Source organism: Streptopelia decaocto (assembly GCF_964273445.1).
Source record: "Streptopelia decaocto genome assembly, chromosome: 22".
Lineage (NCBI taxonomy): Eukaryota > Metazoa > Chordata > Aves > Columbiformes > Columbidae > Streptopelia > Streptopelia decaocto.
Window position 1 is genome coordinate 1,956,634 of NC_138677.1, and position 15,808 is coordinate 1,972,441.

At 49.9% G+C, this 15,808-nt stretch overlaps 2 protein-coding genes across 2 annotated transcripts; one reads left to right on the forward strand and one right to left on the reverse strand.

Annotated features, from left to right (window-relative positions):
- Positions 1-3,329: 3,329 nt before the first annotated feature.
- LOC309449206 (feather keratin 1-like) lies at positions 3,330-3,638 on the forward strand (the record flags this gene model as incomplete). The annotated part of the gene is made up of 1 exon (XM_082071171.1): positions 3,330-3,638. One exon carries the CDS (start codon positions 3,330-3,332, stop codon positions 3,636-3,638), a length of 309 nt encoding a protein of 102 aa, XP_081927297.1.
- A 4,380-nt stretch (positions 3,639-8,018) lies between these two features.
- On the reverse strand, positions 8,019-8,327 carry LOC309449205 (feather keratin 1-like; the record flags this gene model as incomplete). The annotated part of the gene is made up of 1 exon (XM_082071170.1): positions 8,019-8,327. The coding sequence occupies one exon, from the start codon at positions 8,325-8,327 to the stop codon at positions 8,019-8,021; it is 309 nt and encodes a 102-aa protein (XP_081927296.1).
- Between the last annotated feature and the right edge of the window lie 7,481 nt (positions 8,328-15,808).

Genomic DNA, 15,808 nt, shown 5'->3' on the forward strand with positions numbered 1-15,808 from the left:
CGTGCCTGGCTCCAGTGAGTGAGGCAAGTGCAGCAAATGTTGTTAATCTCATGTAACCAAGGCTTTTGACACTGTCTGCTGTAACAATCCTTACAGAACAACTGACAAAACAGAGGGTGGAGAAGAGGAGAGTGCAGGGGACTGAAATCTGGCATGGCTACTGGTCTCTAAAGATTATGATGAGTGGCATGAATTCCATCTGGTGGCCACTCTCTTCTGGTGCATTACAAACGTCCAGACTGGAACCAACAATGTTTAGTGCCTTTATGCAAAGTCCTGCAGTGGAGGAGGAAAAACCTCCTGCTCCACTAAAGGCTGGGGCGAGTGTGCTTCAAAACAGCTTTGCAGCAGATGTAGGTCCTAGAGGACCCTGTCAGACAGCCTGCACCCTTACCGAAATCATGTCCACTAGCATCCAGGAAGAAGATTGCTATCCGATCATGAAAGTTAGAAGCATAGAATCATAGAACAGTTTGGATTGGAAGAGACATTTAAAGCTCATCTAGCCCAACCCCCCTGCAATGAGCAGGGACATCTTCAACTAGATCAGGTTGCTGAAAGCCCCATCCAAACTGACACCCCCTTGCAGGGATGGGACACCTACCACCTCTCTGGGCAACCTGGGCCAGTGTATGACCATCCTCATCACAAAAAGTTTCTTCCTTATATCTAGTCTGAATCTATCCTCTTTTAGTTTAACACCATCACCCCTTGTCCTATCACAACAGGCCCTACTAAAATGTCTGTCCCCATCTTTCTTTTAAACCCCATTTAAGTATTGACAGGCTGTAGTAAGTTCTCCCCAGAGCCTTCTCTTCTCCAGTCTGAGCAGCCCCATCACACTCAGCGTTTCCTCATAGGAGAGATGTTTCATCCGTCTGATCATTTTTGTTGCCCTTCTCTGGACCCACTTCAACAAATCCATGTCTTACTTGTACCGTGGATTCTAGAGCTGGCTGCAGCACTGCAGGTGGGCCTCAGCAAAGCAGACTAGAAGGGCAGAATCACCTTTCTCTGGCCACACTTCTTTCTTTGCAGCCCTAGTTATGGTTGATTTTCTGGGTTGCAAGCACACACTGCTGGCTCATGTTTTCATCTACCTGTACCCCCAATTCCTTCTCCACAGGGCTACAATGAATCCCTTGGTCCCCCAGCCTGCATTGATACCAGGGGCTGGCCCACCCTACTTGCAGAACCTTGCACTGGGTCTTATTCAATCTCATGAGTTTCACATTGACCCATTTGTTGAGCTTCCAAAGATGATCCCTTTTCATGCTTCAGCACTGCTGAGACCACAGCTGCCATACGAGTGTCCTGTTCATGTCTCCCCAGTATGACAGATGCAAAGCCATACTGGTGCAAGTCCAGCAAGAAGCCAGAGAGTCCATGAAGTGACTGGAGCCCCTGAGGCAGGAGGGGCTGCAGGAGCTGGGGTTGTTCACCCTGGAAGACATAAGTCCCCAGGACACACTTCCTAGCAATGAGTAAAAGAGCTGATGGGACAGAGTCAAGAACATAGAGCCAGATGCTCCTGGTTCATATCCAGTGAAGGAACAAGAAGTAATAGGCATTACTGAAACATGGGAAGATCTACAGAAAAAACAGAAAAGATTTTGTTAGTGTGAGGGTGGTCAAGCACCATCTGGGGTTGTCACAGAGAGGTTGTGACTTCTACATCTTTGCAGGTATTTAGAGCTTGACAGAACTTGGCCCTGAGCATCCTTCAAAAGCTGACTGTGTTTTGAGCAGGGCTGGCTGGACTAGACAATCTCTCCCCAGGTCCCTTCCAACGTCAAGGACCTTGTGATTCTGTCATGTGCTCAGAAGGGCCCAGGGTACAAAACCAGCTTTCAGACTACATCAAAGAGGTGATGCACTACCCTGCCCTGTAGACATGGAGGCAGCTGGGACGCATCCCAGGAGGACAAGAGGATTTCTTCATCAGACAAGCTTTCTGGGATAGACTCTCCCTACCCATGGCGAGTCATATTCTTAATTTTGGCTTGACTGTGTGTCAGGTTTTTGGTGTGAGTACAAGCCAGGAGTGCGTGCTGTCTGCAGGTCTGTGTCCCACACAGGGATAATTCCCCTAAGGCCAGGGCTGCTCCATCCCAGTCCCAGGAAAGCAATCTCAAAGCACTTGCCTGTACCTCAGTGCACAGCTGCAGGCAGCTCTAACGACCAGTGCCGTCAGCATGACCACATGGCATTGCCACAGCTCAGGGGTTCACAGGACAGTCAGTGCGTTTTGAGACATTGCCTATGATTATCAGAGTCAAAAGAACACGGTCAAAGTCCATCACAGTGTAAAGATAGTAGGGGGAACAAGGAACTCTCCCAAGCCCCAACACACCCTCACGTAGCGAAAAGCAACCAGACTCCACAGGGCTTCTTCAGGAAACGCAGGGCAATGTTCTCCTTCTGTAAGCCTATGGATGCCATTGGCTGAGAACCCCCAGAGGTTGCATTAAGAGGGAACAACTTTCCCAAACACACCGACACAGGCAGGAGAGGAATGCATTGGGGGGAGGATATGAGCACCTGCACAAGATGTGGAAACAAACCTGATCAGATTTCCCTAGACCCCTGCCCCCTGCCTACACAGACCATCCAGCACTTGGAGCCATCTCCTGCCTCACCTGATGTGTCTATAGCAGGGAAATTGGTGCGTCTTTCATCTTGATACCTCAAAGGAGACTCCAAGGCCTAAAGGTCATGCCAGAAATGAGGAAATTAAACAGCAGCATTGACAAAACCAAAACCCAACCACTTCAATTAGGTAGGATATTTTGCTTTGGAGGTGACTCTGTTGGAAAATTACTGCCCACATGCAGTGACTGTGGGCCTGGGGCTGTGCAGGAGCAGTATAAAAGCAGGTCCTTCTCCTCACTCTCTCATCCACTCCTCTCACTTCCATCTCCTTTGGAACAAGGTGAGTCTGAGGCCGTTTCTCCTGTCCTTCTTCTCCCTCTTTTTCTTCTTCAAGTTCTCTCAGCGCATTCTGGCTCCTTTGTCGTATGCTGGCCCATGGGGCTACTAACCTTGGAGAGGGAAGGGGTCAGACACTGTTGCATGGAGAGAGGCTGGGGCTTTGCTGAATTAAGCTATGAGCTATGTGAGGATATGTGTGGGATTGATTTCTCCTGGAAGGGAATTCTGGGATGAAAGGAAGGAGAAACCTGTGGGCTGCCCTACACAGCTTCCAGTTCTCACTTCCATCTTGGCTTGGGTTGGCTCCCTCGCAGTGCAGAGACAGGCTGCTCCTCAACCGTCTCCCCTGCTCTGCTTCCCTTTGCCCTCTCTCCCAGGTGCAGCTCCAGCCACAAGACATGTCCTGCTACAACCAGTGCCTGCCCTGCCAGCCCTGTGGCCCAACCCCGCTGGCCAACAGCTGCAATGAGCCCTGTGTCCAGCAGTGCCAGGACTCCAGAGTTGTCATCCAGCCCTCCCCCGTGGTGGTGACCCTGCCCGGCCCCATCCTCAGCTCCTTCCCGCAGAACACCGCCGTGGGATCCTCCACCTCCGCTGCCGTTGGCAGCATTCTCAGCTCTCAGGGAGTGCCCATCAACTCCGGGGGCTTTGGTCTCTCTGGCTTGGGCAGCGGCATCTGCGGCACGAGGAGGCATTTCCCCTGCTAAAGCTGCTGGTGATGGCCCTGGGGAAGGCCCCCAAAAACCCACAAGATGGTACTGGACTGGGGACAGAGCATTGAGTTGTTGGTTTCAGAGGGGTTGAGCAACCCCAGCACCCTTTGCAAAAGGATGGGGTCAGCCTGGGCTCTCAGAGAACATGACCCATGCCTCCTTTCCCCTCTTCCAGTGTCTCCTGTTCCTCTTGTGTCCTTGTTCTCTTATGCTGCCCTGCACTGTGAGCCTCAGAAGGAAAGCCTGTGAAGGACCTGATGGTCCTCTCGCAACTGTAAGACAGGAAGACGGACATCTCGTTGAATATCTTCTACAGGCATAGCGTATAGGTTCCTGTCTGAGTTGGTGCTCCCTACTCCAAGATCTCCACTGAGAACAACCTGTTTTCCTCTTCTGCCTCATTAAAGTTCTGCTGCATCTCAGACCATGTCTCTGTGTCATCCTTTCCCTTGCAGACGCTTTCCCAAGGTGCCCAGGGAGAAAGATGTCATTCACGCATTATTCTGGGAGGGTTGTCTTCAGGATGGTTGTGCAATGGTTGCTAAAACATTGTGTTGGGTCTGACTGGGGTGGAATTATCTTTCCCCATAACACCCTACAGAGTGTTGTACTTTGCACTTATAACTAAAATGGTTCTGATGACAGTACATCTGCATTTTGTCTTTTGCTGAGCAAAGCTTTTGCAGCAAGTCTTGTCTCTCCAACCACACTCCAAAAGGCTGGTAGGGTGGGGTTAGTCAAGAGCCTGGGAGGGGACGTAGGCAGGACATCTCCAGTACAGCTGACTCAGAGTGACCAAAGGGACATTCCATACCACATGACATTGTGCTCAGCGAGAAATATAAGACAAATAAGGAGGATGTGGAAGGGCCATTCAATATATACCCATTCATTTTCCAAAGCATCCACTACAAGTACGCTGGCTCTGCTTTGCAGGAATTGGCAGAAAATCACCTTATGATGGAAAGCACAGAAGAAATCTTTTTGCTTTGCTTTGCCTCTGCACATGGCTTCTGCATTTCTTGCTTGAACTGCATATATCTCAACCTATATCCCAACCTATATCCCAACTCTGTAATCTTCTTTTCTCCGTGTCTTGCTGAGGAGGTGGATGTGATAGAGCATCTTGGTGGACATCTGGTGACCAGACAAGGTCACCTCACCCCAGTCTTTTTGGTGCTTAACATGGGGCTTGAGACAACAGCAGTTTTGAATTGAGCAGGCTATAGCTGCAGTAGTTACTAATTGACAGGCCTCTATGCAGTGTAGGGAATGTACTCGCTGCACTGCTTATCTGTTAATTTTGCTAAGGTTGGGAACATGTTCATAGGACCAAGTACTCTGTGCTTTGTCCTGGCATTGGGGCCCTTACAGTGCTGGGGGAGCTGTCTAGTGGAGTGGATGAGGAAATTCACCTCCCTCTTCCCAGCAGGACTTGTGTGGCGTGTTTTGTTGTGCAGGCCCCTGAGGTCCTTGCTCACCATTACGTGACATGTTTACTGCTATTAATTAACACTATTTGCTTAATGTGAGGTTTGTGGAGTCTGGTGTCATGCTGGCATGAGAGGAGAAAACTTTTGTGTGTTGCAACGGTGAAACATGCCCTGAGTTGGCCAGTTCTTGGGTGACAGCTTTTCCACTCTACTGGATCTTGACCTCTGTCTGTTGAGCCACCATTCGGTACTGTCAAAAGACCGTGGTAAAGACATAGAATGCATGCTTGAGCCAGGCATCTGAACTACATCTGAGAACAAGATAGTTGAGGCAAAGATCAAAACCACATGTGAGGTCACCATTGATGAGACAGGGACCCAAACACCACCTGCAGTAATCTCCTCAGTAGTCAAAAAGAATTAGTGGAAAAGGAGGTGAACGGCTCCTTATCATTGATTCATAAAGGAGTGAGAACAAGGAAGAGTCTAATCAGAAAACTGGGAAGCCTGCAGGAAGAGTAAGGCAAACAGTTAGGAATTGGAAGGTAAGGAAGCCCAACAACTGAGATCCCTTGCCAGGGACTGGGAAGTTAACAGGAGAAAAGACACAATCAATTCTAGTGTCTGGAGGTATGTACTGTCAAGTGTGAGGGTAAGACTCCCAGCACTGTTCCCAGACACTAAGGACTCTCATCAACATCCTGGGCTATATGAGCAGAACCATAGCCAGGAGATCGGTGGGAATGATGATGCCACTCTGCTGACACTCACCTGGTGACATCTAGAACATTGTGTTGAGTTTGGGGCTCTAATGCAAGCAAAACGCATCTACAACAAGGGCAGAGGGAGAATCCATGGAACAACAGGCCTGTCTGTCTGACCTCAGTGGCAGGGAAGGATGGGAGTAGATCACCCTAAGTGCCATGACACAGCATGTCCAGGACAACTGGGTGATCAGGCCCAGTCACCATGGGTTTATGAAAGGTGGGTCATGCTTGACTAGCCTGATCTCCTTCTACGACCTGACTTCCACTTAGCAGAAGAGGGAAAGGCTGTGGATGTTGTTTAGCTGGACTTCAGTAAAGCCTATGACACTTCTTTGCCACAGCATTTTCCTGGAGAAGTGGGTTACTCATGGCTTGGATACATGCACTCTCCACTGAGTAAAAAACTGTCCGGTTGACCAGGCCAAAAGAGTTTTGGTGAATGGAGCCAAATCAGTTGGTGGTCAGTGATGACTATTGTTGCCCAGGGCTCTGTATTTGGGCTAGTTCTGTTTAATACCTTTATCCATTATAGGGATGAGGGGATTGAGTGCACCCTCAGCAGGTTTGCAGATGACACCAACTTGGGTGGGACTGTTGATCTGCTTGAGGGTAGAAAAGTTCTACAAAGGAATCTGGACCATCTGGATTGCTGGACTGAGGTAATTTATACGAGGTTAACAAGTCCTAGTGCTGGGTCCTGCAGCAACCTCATGCAATGCTACAGTCTCGGGAAACAGTGACTGGAAAGCTGGCTGGCAGAAAAGGACCTTAGGGTGTTGGAAAACAGCTGGCCACTGTGTCCAGGTGATCAAGAAGATAATCAGTATCCTGGCTTATATCAGCATTAGTGTGGCCAGTAGGACCATGACAGTGACCTTCCACCTGTACTTGGCACTGGTGAGGCCACCTCTCAAATCCTGGGGTCAGTTTGGGACCTTCATGCCAAGAAAGGCCTTGAGGTGCTAAACTGAGTTCAGAGAAGGGAACGGAGCTGGGAACAAGTGTGATGGGAGCAGCTGAGGGACCTGGGGGGTTCAGCCTGGAGAACTGGAGGCTCAGGGGAGACCTTCTGATCTCTGAACTGCCTGAAAGGAGATTGTAGCATGGAGGTTGTTCCTCTCTTCTCCTAAGCAGCAAGTAATAGGACAAGAAGGTATGGCCTCAGGTTTCCCCAGCTGAGGTTTAGATTGGATATTAGGAAAAAATTCTTCATGGAAAGGGTTGTCAGGCATTGGAACAGGCTGCCCAGGGAAGTGGTGGCGTCACCATTCCTGGAGGGGTTTAAAAGACATATAGATGTGGTGATTAGGGACACAGTTTAAAGCTACTTAGAGGTAGGCTAATGGTTGGACTCAATGATTTTAAAGGCCTTTTCCAACCTAGTGATTCTGTGACTCAATGAAAGACCTTGACCAAGAGGAGTAAGCTCAACAGAGTGGGGCCAGGAATGAGAGGGGTCTAGTTTATGTGATTTGGGAGGAGAAGCTGAGGAAATGAGGCTTTCTGAGCATGGATTGTGAAAGACTTTTGTAGGAGACATAATTAAGTCTCTGGAGAAACTATGGTCATTGAACTGCATTGGATATTTCTGTCTAGTCTCATATTGGCAATGAAGTTTATAAAGAAGAGTACAACCTAGAGCATGACTAAGCATCCCCAAAGAAACCTGTGTTAACAGTCAGTGCAACACCATCCACAACAATACCCTCTCAAATCCTGAGCAACATTGTCTCCCAGCTGCCTTGGGAGAGCATCTTGAGGGGAAAGAATGACAGAGACATGGACTCAGATGAAGAACTTTAATGAGTAAAAAGATGGAAACAAGGTTGCTTTGAGTGCAGGGAGATTCAGAGTCAGATGAGAGTCTGTGCCTCATGGCTGTGTTGAACAGCCCACCAGGGTTCTATTTGCCCATCGCACGGAGAGAACAGGGACACCTAGTTCACCCTGGGGTGGCTTTGTGGGGCTCAAAGCCCAGGGGAGAACAAGAAAACAAGGACACAAGAGAGAGAGGAGACACTGGAAGAAGGGAAAGTCGGTATGGGCTGTGCTTTCTGAGAGCCCAGGCTGGCACCATCCTCTTACAAGGGGTGCTGGGGTTGCTCAGCCCCTCTGAAAACAACAACCCAATGCTCTGTCCCCGGATTCCTTCCCCAGGGCCATCACCAGCAGCTTTAGCAGGGGAAACGCCTCCTCGTGCCACAGATGCCGCTGCCCAAGCCAGAGAGACCAAAGCCCCCGGAGCTGATGGGCACTCCCTGAGAGCTGAGGATGCTGCCAACGGCAGCGGAGGTGGAGGATCCCACGGCGGTGTTCTGCGGGAAGGAGCTGAGGATGGGGCCGGGCAGGGTCACCACCACGGGGGAGGGCTGGATGACAACTCTGGAGTCCTGGCACTGCTGGACACAGGGCTCATTGCAGCTGTTGGCCAGCGGGGTTGGGCCGCAGGGCTGGCAGGGCAGGCACGGGTTGTAGCAGGACATGTCTTGTGGTTGGAGCTGCACCTTGGAGAGAGGACAGGGGGAGGCAGAGCGTGAGGGGTTGCAGAGCACAAGCCTGTCACCCTACCACATGGGAAAAAAACTAAGCCAAGCCAAGATGGATGTAAGAGCTGGAGGCTATGTACAGAGACCCACAGGTTTCTTCTTCCCTTCAACCCAGAACTCTCTGCCAAGAGAAATGGAGCTCAGGGCAACTCTTGCATAGCCCATCACTTACTTCAGCAAACTCCCATCATCTCATCATCCAACACTGTTTGACCCCTTTTGTCACCCCAAAGAAGAATGCCCTAGACCAGCATAAAACAAAGGAGCAGGAAGGGGCTGACAAAACTAGAGGCAGAAGAGGATGAGGGAAAGGAGAAAGAGCTTCCCACTCACCTTGTTCCCAAGGAGATGGAGATGAGAGGAGTAGATGAGAGAGCGAGGAGAAGGGCTCTTATACTACTCCTGCACTGCCCCAGGCCCACAGTCACTGCACGTGGGCAGTAATTTTCCAACCGACTCACCTCCAAAGCAAAGTATCCTACGTAATGGTACAGATTCAGTTTTGTTTCTGCCAATGCTGCCATTTCATTTCCTCATTTCTGTCATGACCAGTAGGTCTCAGAGGTTCCTTTCAAGTATCAAGGTTAAAGGCAGAAAGATTTCCCTGATAGGAAAAAATCAGGGGCGGAAGAACATAGGCTCCAAGTGCTGGAGTGACTATGTAGGCAGAGGGCATGGGACTGTGAAAATCTGATTAGTTTACATGAAGGTTCACATAAGCTGCCACCAGTGAATTCCTCTCCTCTTTGTGTCAATTTGTTCGGGAAAGTTGCCCCCTTTCATGGCAATCTGTGGGGGTTCTTAACCATGTCATAAGCAGGCTTATAGAATGAGAATGTTGCCTGCCCATACATCGCGTTTCCTCAACAGTCCCTGTGGAGTCGGGTACCTCCTCACAACATGAGAGGTGTTTTGGCATTTGGGAGAGTGCCCTGTTCCTCTCATTCTCTACACACCATGATGCACTTTGGCTGCACACTTTTGACACTCACCAGCCAGAGAAATTTATCCAATGCACAATGTCCTGTGGGCCCTCTGAACTGTGGAAGTGACGGCAAGAAGATCATGTTGAGGATGATGGCCATTGGCGCTGCCTGCAGCTGTGGACTGAGGTACAGCCCGGTGCTCACAGATGATTTTCCTGGGGCTGGGATGGAGCTGGCCTGGCCACATGGACTGTAGCCCTGAGTGGGACATGGCTGTACAGACAGCATGCACTCCTGGCTTGACCTCACACCAAAAGCCTGACACACAGCCAATCTAAAAATAAGAGTGTGACTCGCCATGGGTAGGGAGACTCTATCCCAGGAAGCTTGCCTGCTGAAGGCACTCCCTTAGCCTCCTGGGATGTGTGTCAGCTGCCTCCATGTCTGCAGGGCAGGGAGGTACATCACCTCTTTGATGTGGTCTGAGAGATGGATTTGTATCCTGGGCCCCTCTGAGCACATCCCCTCAGGGACATGGCACTGCAGGATCCTGACAGTTCTCCTGTGATTCCTTGCCTCTGTGTTGGTGCCTCTGTGATGGTTCCGGTTATTCTCCAGCCTGATGAGGCCTTTGAGCTATGGGAAAGGCTGTGTCCTTAAGCCCTAATGCACTGAAGAAGGCATTAGGCCAGATTTTCTGAGCCCTTTTGCACTTAAGAGCTACCCTTCATGGCATCTTCCCTACCATCTGTCTCATTAGGCTGAAGTCAGCATGCCTGAAGTCCAGGGACTAACTCTGCTATTCACTTTCCTCCTTGACACCAGGTCTCGAACACTCAGTTTCTCTGGTGTGATAGGTAAGCCTTCCCTTGATTCAGATTCTTCCCTTTTAGGGGCAGCTGTGCATCATCCATCTTCTGCCCATTACAGAACCATGGGATCCATGAGGTTGGAAGGCACTTCAGGAGATCTTCTAGTCAAAACAGCCCTGCTCAAAGCACAGTCAGCCTTTGGAGGATGCTCAGGGCCAAGTCCTATCAAGCTTTAAATACCTATAAGGATGGAGAAGTCTTAACCTGTTTGTGACAACGTCAGACAGTGCATGACAACCCTCACACTAGCAAAGCATCTTTTGATGTTTCTATGGAATTTCCTGTACTGCAACAAGTGCCTGTTACCACTTTTTCCTTCTCTGGACAGGACTCAGGAGAATCTAGTTCTCTGTTCAAGAGCTGGACCTTTAGATAGCAAATCCTGTAAGTAAATAACAATGCCAAAAACCCTTGCAGTACCTCTGCCTTTCCTCTAACCCCTGTCCCCACTGAAGCTGGTCCATTCAGACTTTACACCAGCCTCCCTATTGTTGTTGAATATCTGGGAGAAGACCTTCTTCTTGCCCTCCACATGATTTGCCTGGTTCAACGTCATATGGGCTTTGGCTTGTCTAACCCCAAGCCTGCACATTCAGACAACCCGGCAAATGTTGTCCCCAGAGCAAAGGGCATCAAGGGGAAGACAGAAGGAATCATTGGCAGAGCCTGGCCACCAGCAGATGTAATGGCCACTGACCGTTGGATCAAAAACAAAGAGAGAGAGGAGAGAGATGTGAGTGGAATGTCCTTAGTGAAGTGGAGTTGTTGGTTCCTCTGCAGACATGTGCAGCACAGGCCAGAGCTGGGCCTCTTCGTGCAAAGGGAGTTGCAAACAATTCACCACCCCAAGACAACATCCCCCGCCAGCAATGGACCCCTGCAGAGCTTAGGAGTCATCCTCTCCTGCACTGACAAGACACTGCCCAGGATATACTCGGACCTGTAATTCCACCACATGAAAGGAGGTTGCGTGGTTGGATAAGTATGTCAGAAATGAGGAAATTAAATGATAGAATTGATGAAAACCCAAACGCAACCAGTTCAATTAGGTAGAATATTTTACTTTGGAGGTGAGTCTGTTGGAAAATTACTGCCACGTGCAGTGACTGTGGCCTGAGGCGGTGCAGGAGCAGTATAAAAGCGGGTCCTTCTCCTCACTCTCTCATCCACTCCTCTCACCTCCATCTCCTTGGGAACAAGGTGAGTCTGAAGCTCTTTCTCCTGCTCCTTATCTTACCTCCAGGATTTCAATGCACACTCTCTGTCTTGGGCTGCGTCATGGGGCTACTTATCACAGGAGAGGGAAAGGGGCAGAAGATGGAACACAGAGAGTGGGGCTTGGCTGGGCTTACCTATCATCTAGGTGGTGACCTTCCTGGGATTGACTGCCCTTAGCAGAGATATTTTGGGTTGAGTGCAAGGTGAAGACTGTGGGCCTCACCTCTATGATGCTTCCACCTCCCATCTCAAGCTTATGTGCCCCATTTAGCCTGTCCTGTGTCCAGGAATCATCATCATGGGAGAGGGAGGACGAGATAAGGTCAGGCAAGGACAGAGGCTGGGCTTGGATCTGTGGGCTAAGAAAGGATCTCCCTGGACTTAGTCACTGTTGACAGGTTTCTTTAGGGCTAAGAAGGAAGGTGAATCCCATAGACCTCCCTACACAGCCCCCAGCTCTTTTCTCCAGCTTATGGTTCCATCAAGTTGGGGTGACAAGCTGCTCCTCACCACCTCTTCTGCTTTGTTTTCCTCTGCCCTCTCTCCCAGGTGCAGCTCCAGCCACAAGACATGTCCTGCTACAACCAGTGCCTGCCCTGCCAGCCCTGCGGCCCAACCCCGCTGGCCAACAGCTGCAATGAGCCCTGTGTCAGGCAGTGCCAGGACTCCCATGTTTACATCCAGCCCTCCCCCGTGGTGGTGACCCTGCCCGGCCCCATCCTCAGCTCCTTCCCGCAGAACACCGCCGTGGGATCCTCCACCTCCGCTGCCGTTGGCAGCATCCTCAGCTCTCAGGGAGTGCCCATCAACTCCGGGGGCTTTGGCCTCTCTGGCTTGGGCAGCGGCATCTGTGGCATAAGGAGGCGTTTCCCCTGCTAAAGCTGCTGGTGATGGCCCTGGGAAAGGAAACCAGGGACACACAAGATGGGACCAGACTGGGGTTGGTCCATCGGGTTGTTGTTTTCAGAGGGGCTGAGCAACTCCAGTACCCCTTGCAAAAGGATGGGGCCAGCCTGGGCTCTCAGAAAGCACTGCTCATGCTGCCTTCTCCCTCTTCCAGTGTCTCCTGTTCCTCTTGTGTCCTTGTTCTCCTGTGCTCCCCTGGGTTGTGAGCCCCACTAAGCCAGCCTAGGGAGGACTTGCTGGCCCTGCTCCCTCTGTGGGGCAGGCAGATAAGTATTTGGCAGGGTCTCCACCACAGCCATGGGAACAGGCTCCTCTCTGCCCCTGGTGCTCCTTGCACTGGGGTCTCCACTTGTATTAACTTAATTTTCCTCTTTTGCCCTATTAAAGTTCTGCTGCATCCCATCTCATGCCTGTATGTCATTCTTTCACCTGCAGATGCTCTCACATGATGCCCAGGGTCAGACCTGGTCCTCAGGTGTGGTTCTGGGAAGGGGTTGTTGAGGATGGTTTTGCAGTGACTCTTAATATGGGCTTGCTTTGATTCTGCTTAGCCAAACTTGAGGTGACTTTCTACTTTCTAAACTTTTCTGAATATCTTGGGTTGATAAAATTAAATGACAGAGATCAATAACCAGTGCTTCTGTAGAATGATTTTATATCTCCCGACAAAGCATTCTCTACTCCACACTCAGTGAGCCTTGTGCCCTCAGTCACTCCTCCTCAGAGAATTGCTTCAGCTCTTACATCATCCTGACTCCCAGCTTGTACCATTTGGTCAAGGTCTTTCTTGCATGAGAGCAGTTCTGTAGATGCCATCTGATGAGTGCTAAGCAGAGTGGGAGCTTATATTTGAAAGAACTTTGTGTAACATGATGTATTGACAGATGACCCTGCCCATGGCAGGGGGGTTGTGTCAAAGAGGTACCCCAAAAATCAGTTTAGTCAGGCAATAAGCTCCAAACAGACTTTATTCTAACCAGAACTGTTTGTAAAAAGCAAGAACAAATGGGGTTTATCCAAAATTTTTCAGCACTCCCACAATATCGTAAAACACAGGTTTAGATACCAGTTATGAATTAATTACTACACAGAGGACTAAAACTCAAAGATGTCAGATCTCAAAACTCTAGAGTGATGACTGAAAATGTGCTTCTTCCCAATCCATTAGAAAGTGAAGAGTCTCAAGAGTACCCAGATTGCTTACCAGTTTGGCGAGGTGTCTCAGTCGCCAAGGAATGTTCCTTAGATGGCCAGTTAAGGAGGAGAGTCTTCGCACACCTGCTGCTGTTGTATCTACTTATTGAAAACAAAAGCAGCTACAGAACATCATGGACTCTGCAAGAAAAGGCCTATTTTTTCCAGGTCATGGCTCCCCAGTATGAGACACACACAGCCATACTGGTGAGAGTCCAGCAAGTAGCGATGGAGCCCACGCAGTTACTGGAGCCCCCAAGGCGGGAGGAGCTGTGGGAGGTGGGATTGTTTACCCTGGAAGAGAGAAGTCTCCGAGACACGCTTCTTAGCAATGGGTAAAAGAGCTGATGGGACAGAGTCACAGAACCACAGAATGTCAGAGAGTGGAAGGGACCTCAAAAGCTCATCCAGTGCAATCCCCCCACCGGAGCAGGAACACCCAGATGAGGTTATACAGGAACGTGTCCAGGCGCATTTTGAATGTCTCCACAACATCCCTGGGTAGCCTGGTCCAGGCTCTGTCACTCTCAGTGTGAAGAAGTTTTTTCTCATATTTAAGTGGAACCTCCTGTACTCCTGTTTGTATCCACTGCCCCTTGTCCTATCATTGGTTGTCACCGACAAGAGCCTGGCTCCGTCATCCTGACTCTCGCCCGTTACATATATATAAACATTAATGAGGTCACCCCTCAGTCTCCTCCAAGCTAAAGAGACCCAGCTTCCTCAGCCTTTCCTCGTAAGGGAGATGCTCCATTCCCTTAATCATCATCATGGCTCTGCGCCAAGAGTCGAGAGTCAAGAACATAGAGACAGACGCTTCTCAGTCCCATTCAGTGAATGGACAATAGGTTATGGCCACCTCTTGTAATACAGGAAATTCCACAGAAACATCAGAAAATACTTTGTTAGTGTGAGGGTGGTCAAGCACCATCTGGGTTTGCCACAGACAGGTTATGGCTTCCGCATCCTTGTAGATATTCAGAGCTTGGCAGGACTTGGCCCTGAGCATCCTCCAAAGGCTGATTCTGCTTTGGCCAGGACTGGTAGGACTAAGTGATCTCCTGAGATCCTTTCTTATGTCAAGGATCATGTCATTCTGTCATGGGGAAAGGATGGGTGATGCACAGCTGCCCCTAAGAGGGAAGAAGTGATCAGAACATTGGAATCAAGGGAAGCCTTTGTTTTCAGAGCTGGGAAACACTGGAGTTCACAACTTGATGGAAGGGAGGAAAGCAAGTAGAAGAATAGAGCCTCTGAACTTCAGGCATATTGACTTCTGTCTACAAAAGCTGACATCTTAGGGACCTTGTGATCCAAGAGCAAGAAGTGTCCAGCCCATTACTCAGGAAAACAAGCAGACATCTCAGCAGACTGGCTTTGGCTAAGTGGGGAGTCAAGGTGGTGTACCACCATCAAATGGCGAAATTCCAGAGGTGGAAGGAGGGAAAAGCTGCTAAGGAGGAATGTGGAAATAATTCCTAGGTATGTTGGTCTGCTGCTAGAAAAACCAATGTTTAGCATGCTTTGAGTCTTGCAAGGGGTGCCAAGGGTCCTTGATAACAGTAGTTACATTTATAGAGTCCTAAAATTACATTTGGCCCTTTGAAAGCAACCGCAAGGCTGATGTGGCCCCCAGTGAAAATGAGGTTGACACTCCTGATCTAGACTATCTAGGAGACAGGACCACAGGAGGCTCCTGACATTCAAGAAGGGTAAATGGCAAGTCCTGCATCTGGAGATGAAGAATCTCTTGCATTAGTATGGACTGGGGACTCAACTGTGATCTTAGAGCCCCCAAACCTCCTCTGGCTAGATGTGCCCTTGGGGCTTGACCATCACCGAGGAGAGACTCAGTGGTGGAAGGGAATGGAAACACAGGCCTCATCTTCATGGCCAAAGAGACCAGGCTGTGGTAGGGGACTTTCCTGAATGCTCCATGGAGGGAAAGAAAGGATTGTAGAACAGTTGTCCCCACCAGCTGGGACTCATCCCTGGGTCTCATGCCATACATCTTTTCCTGGGCTTCCGCTTGTGTTGTTTCCTATGCCTCAAACGCCTTCTCAGCTTGGAGCAATCCCAATACCGTTGGAGAGTAATGAAGGTTCCCACATCCCCTCAGTGAGCAAGGGTTGTCAGGACTCTACAGTGCAACGTGCCAGGGGATGCTCAGGGAGGGGGCAGGATCAGAAGGGACCTGGCTAGAAAAACACCTCTGAGACGACTTCAAAGAAGCGATGCACTTCCCTGCCCTGCAGACATGAAGGCAGCTGAGACACATCCCAGGAGGTCAAGGGAGTGCCTT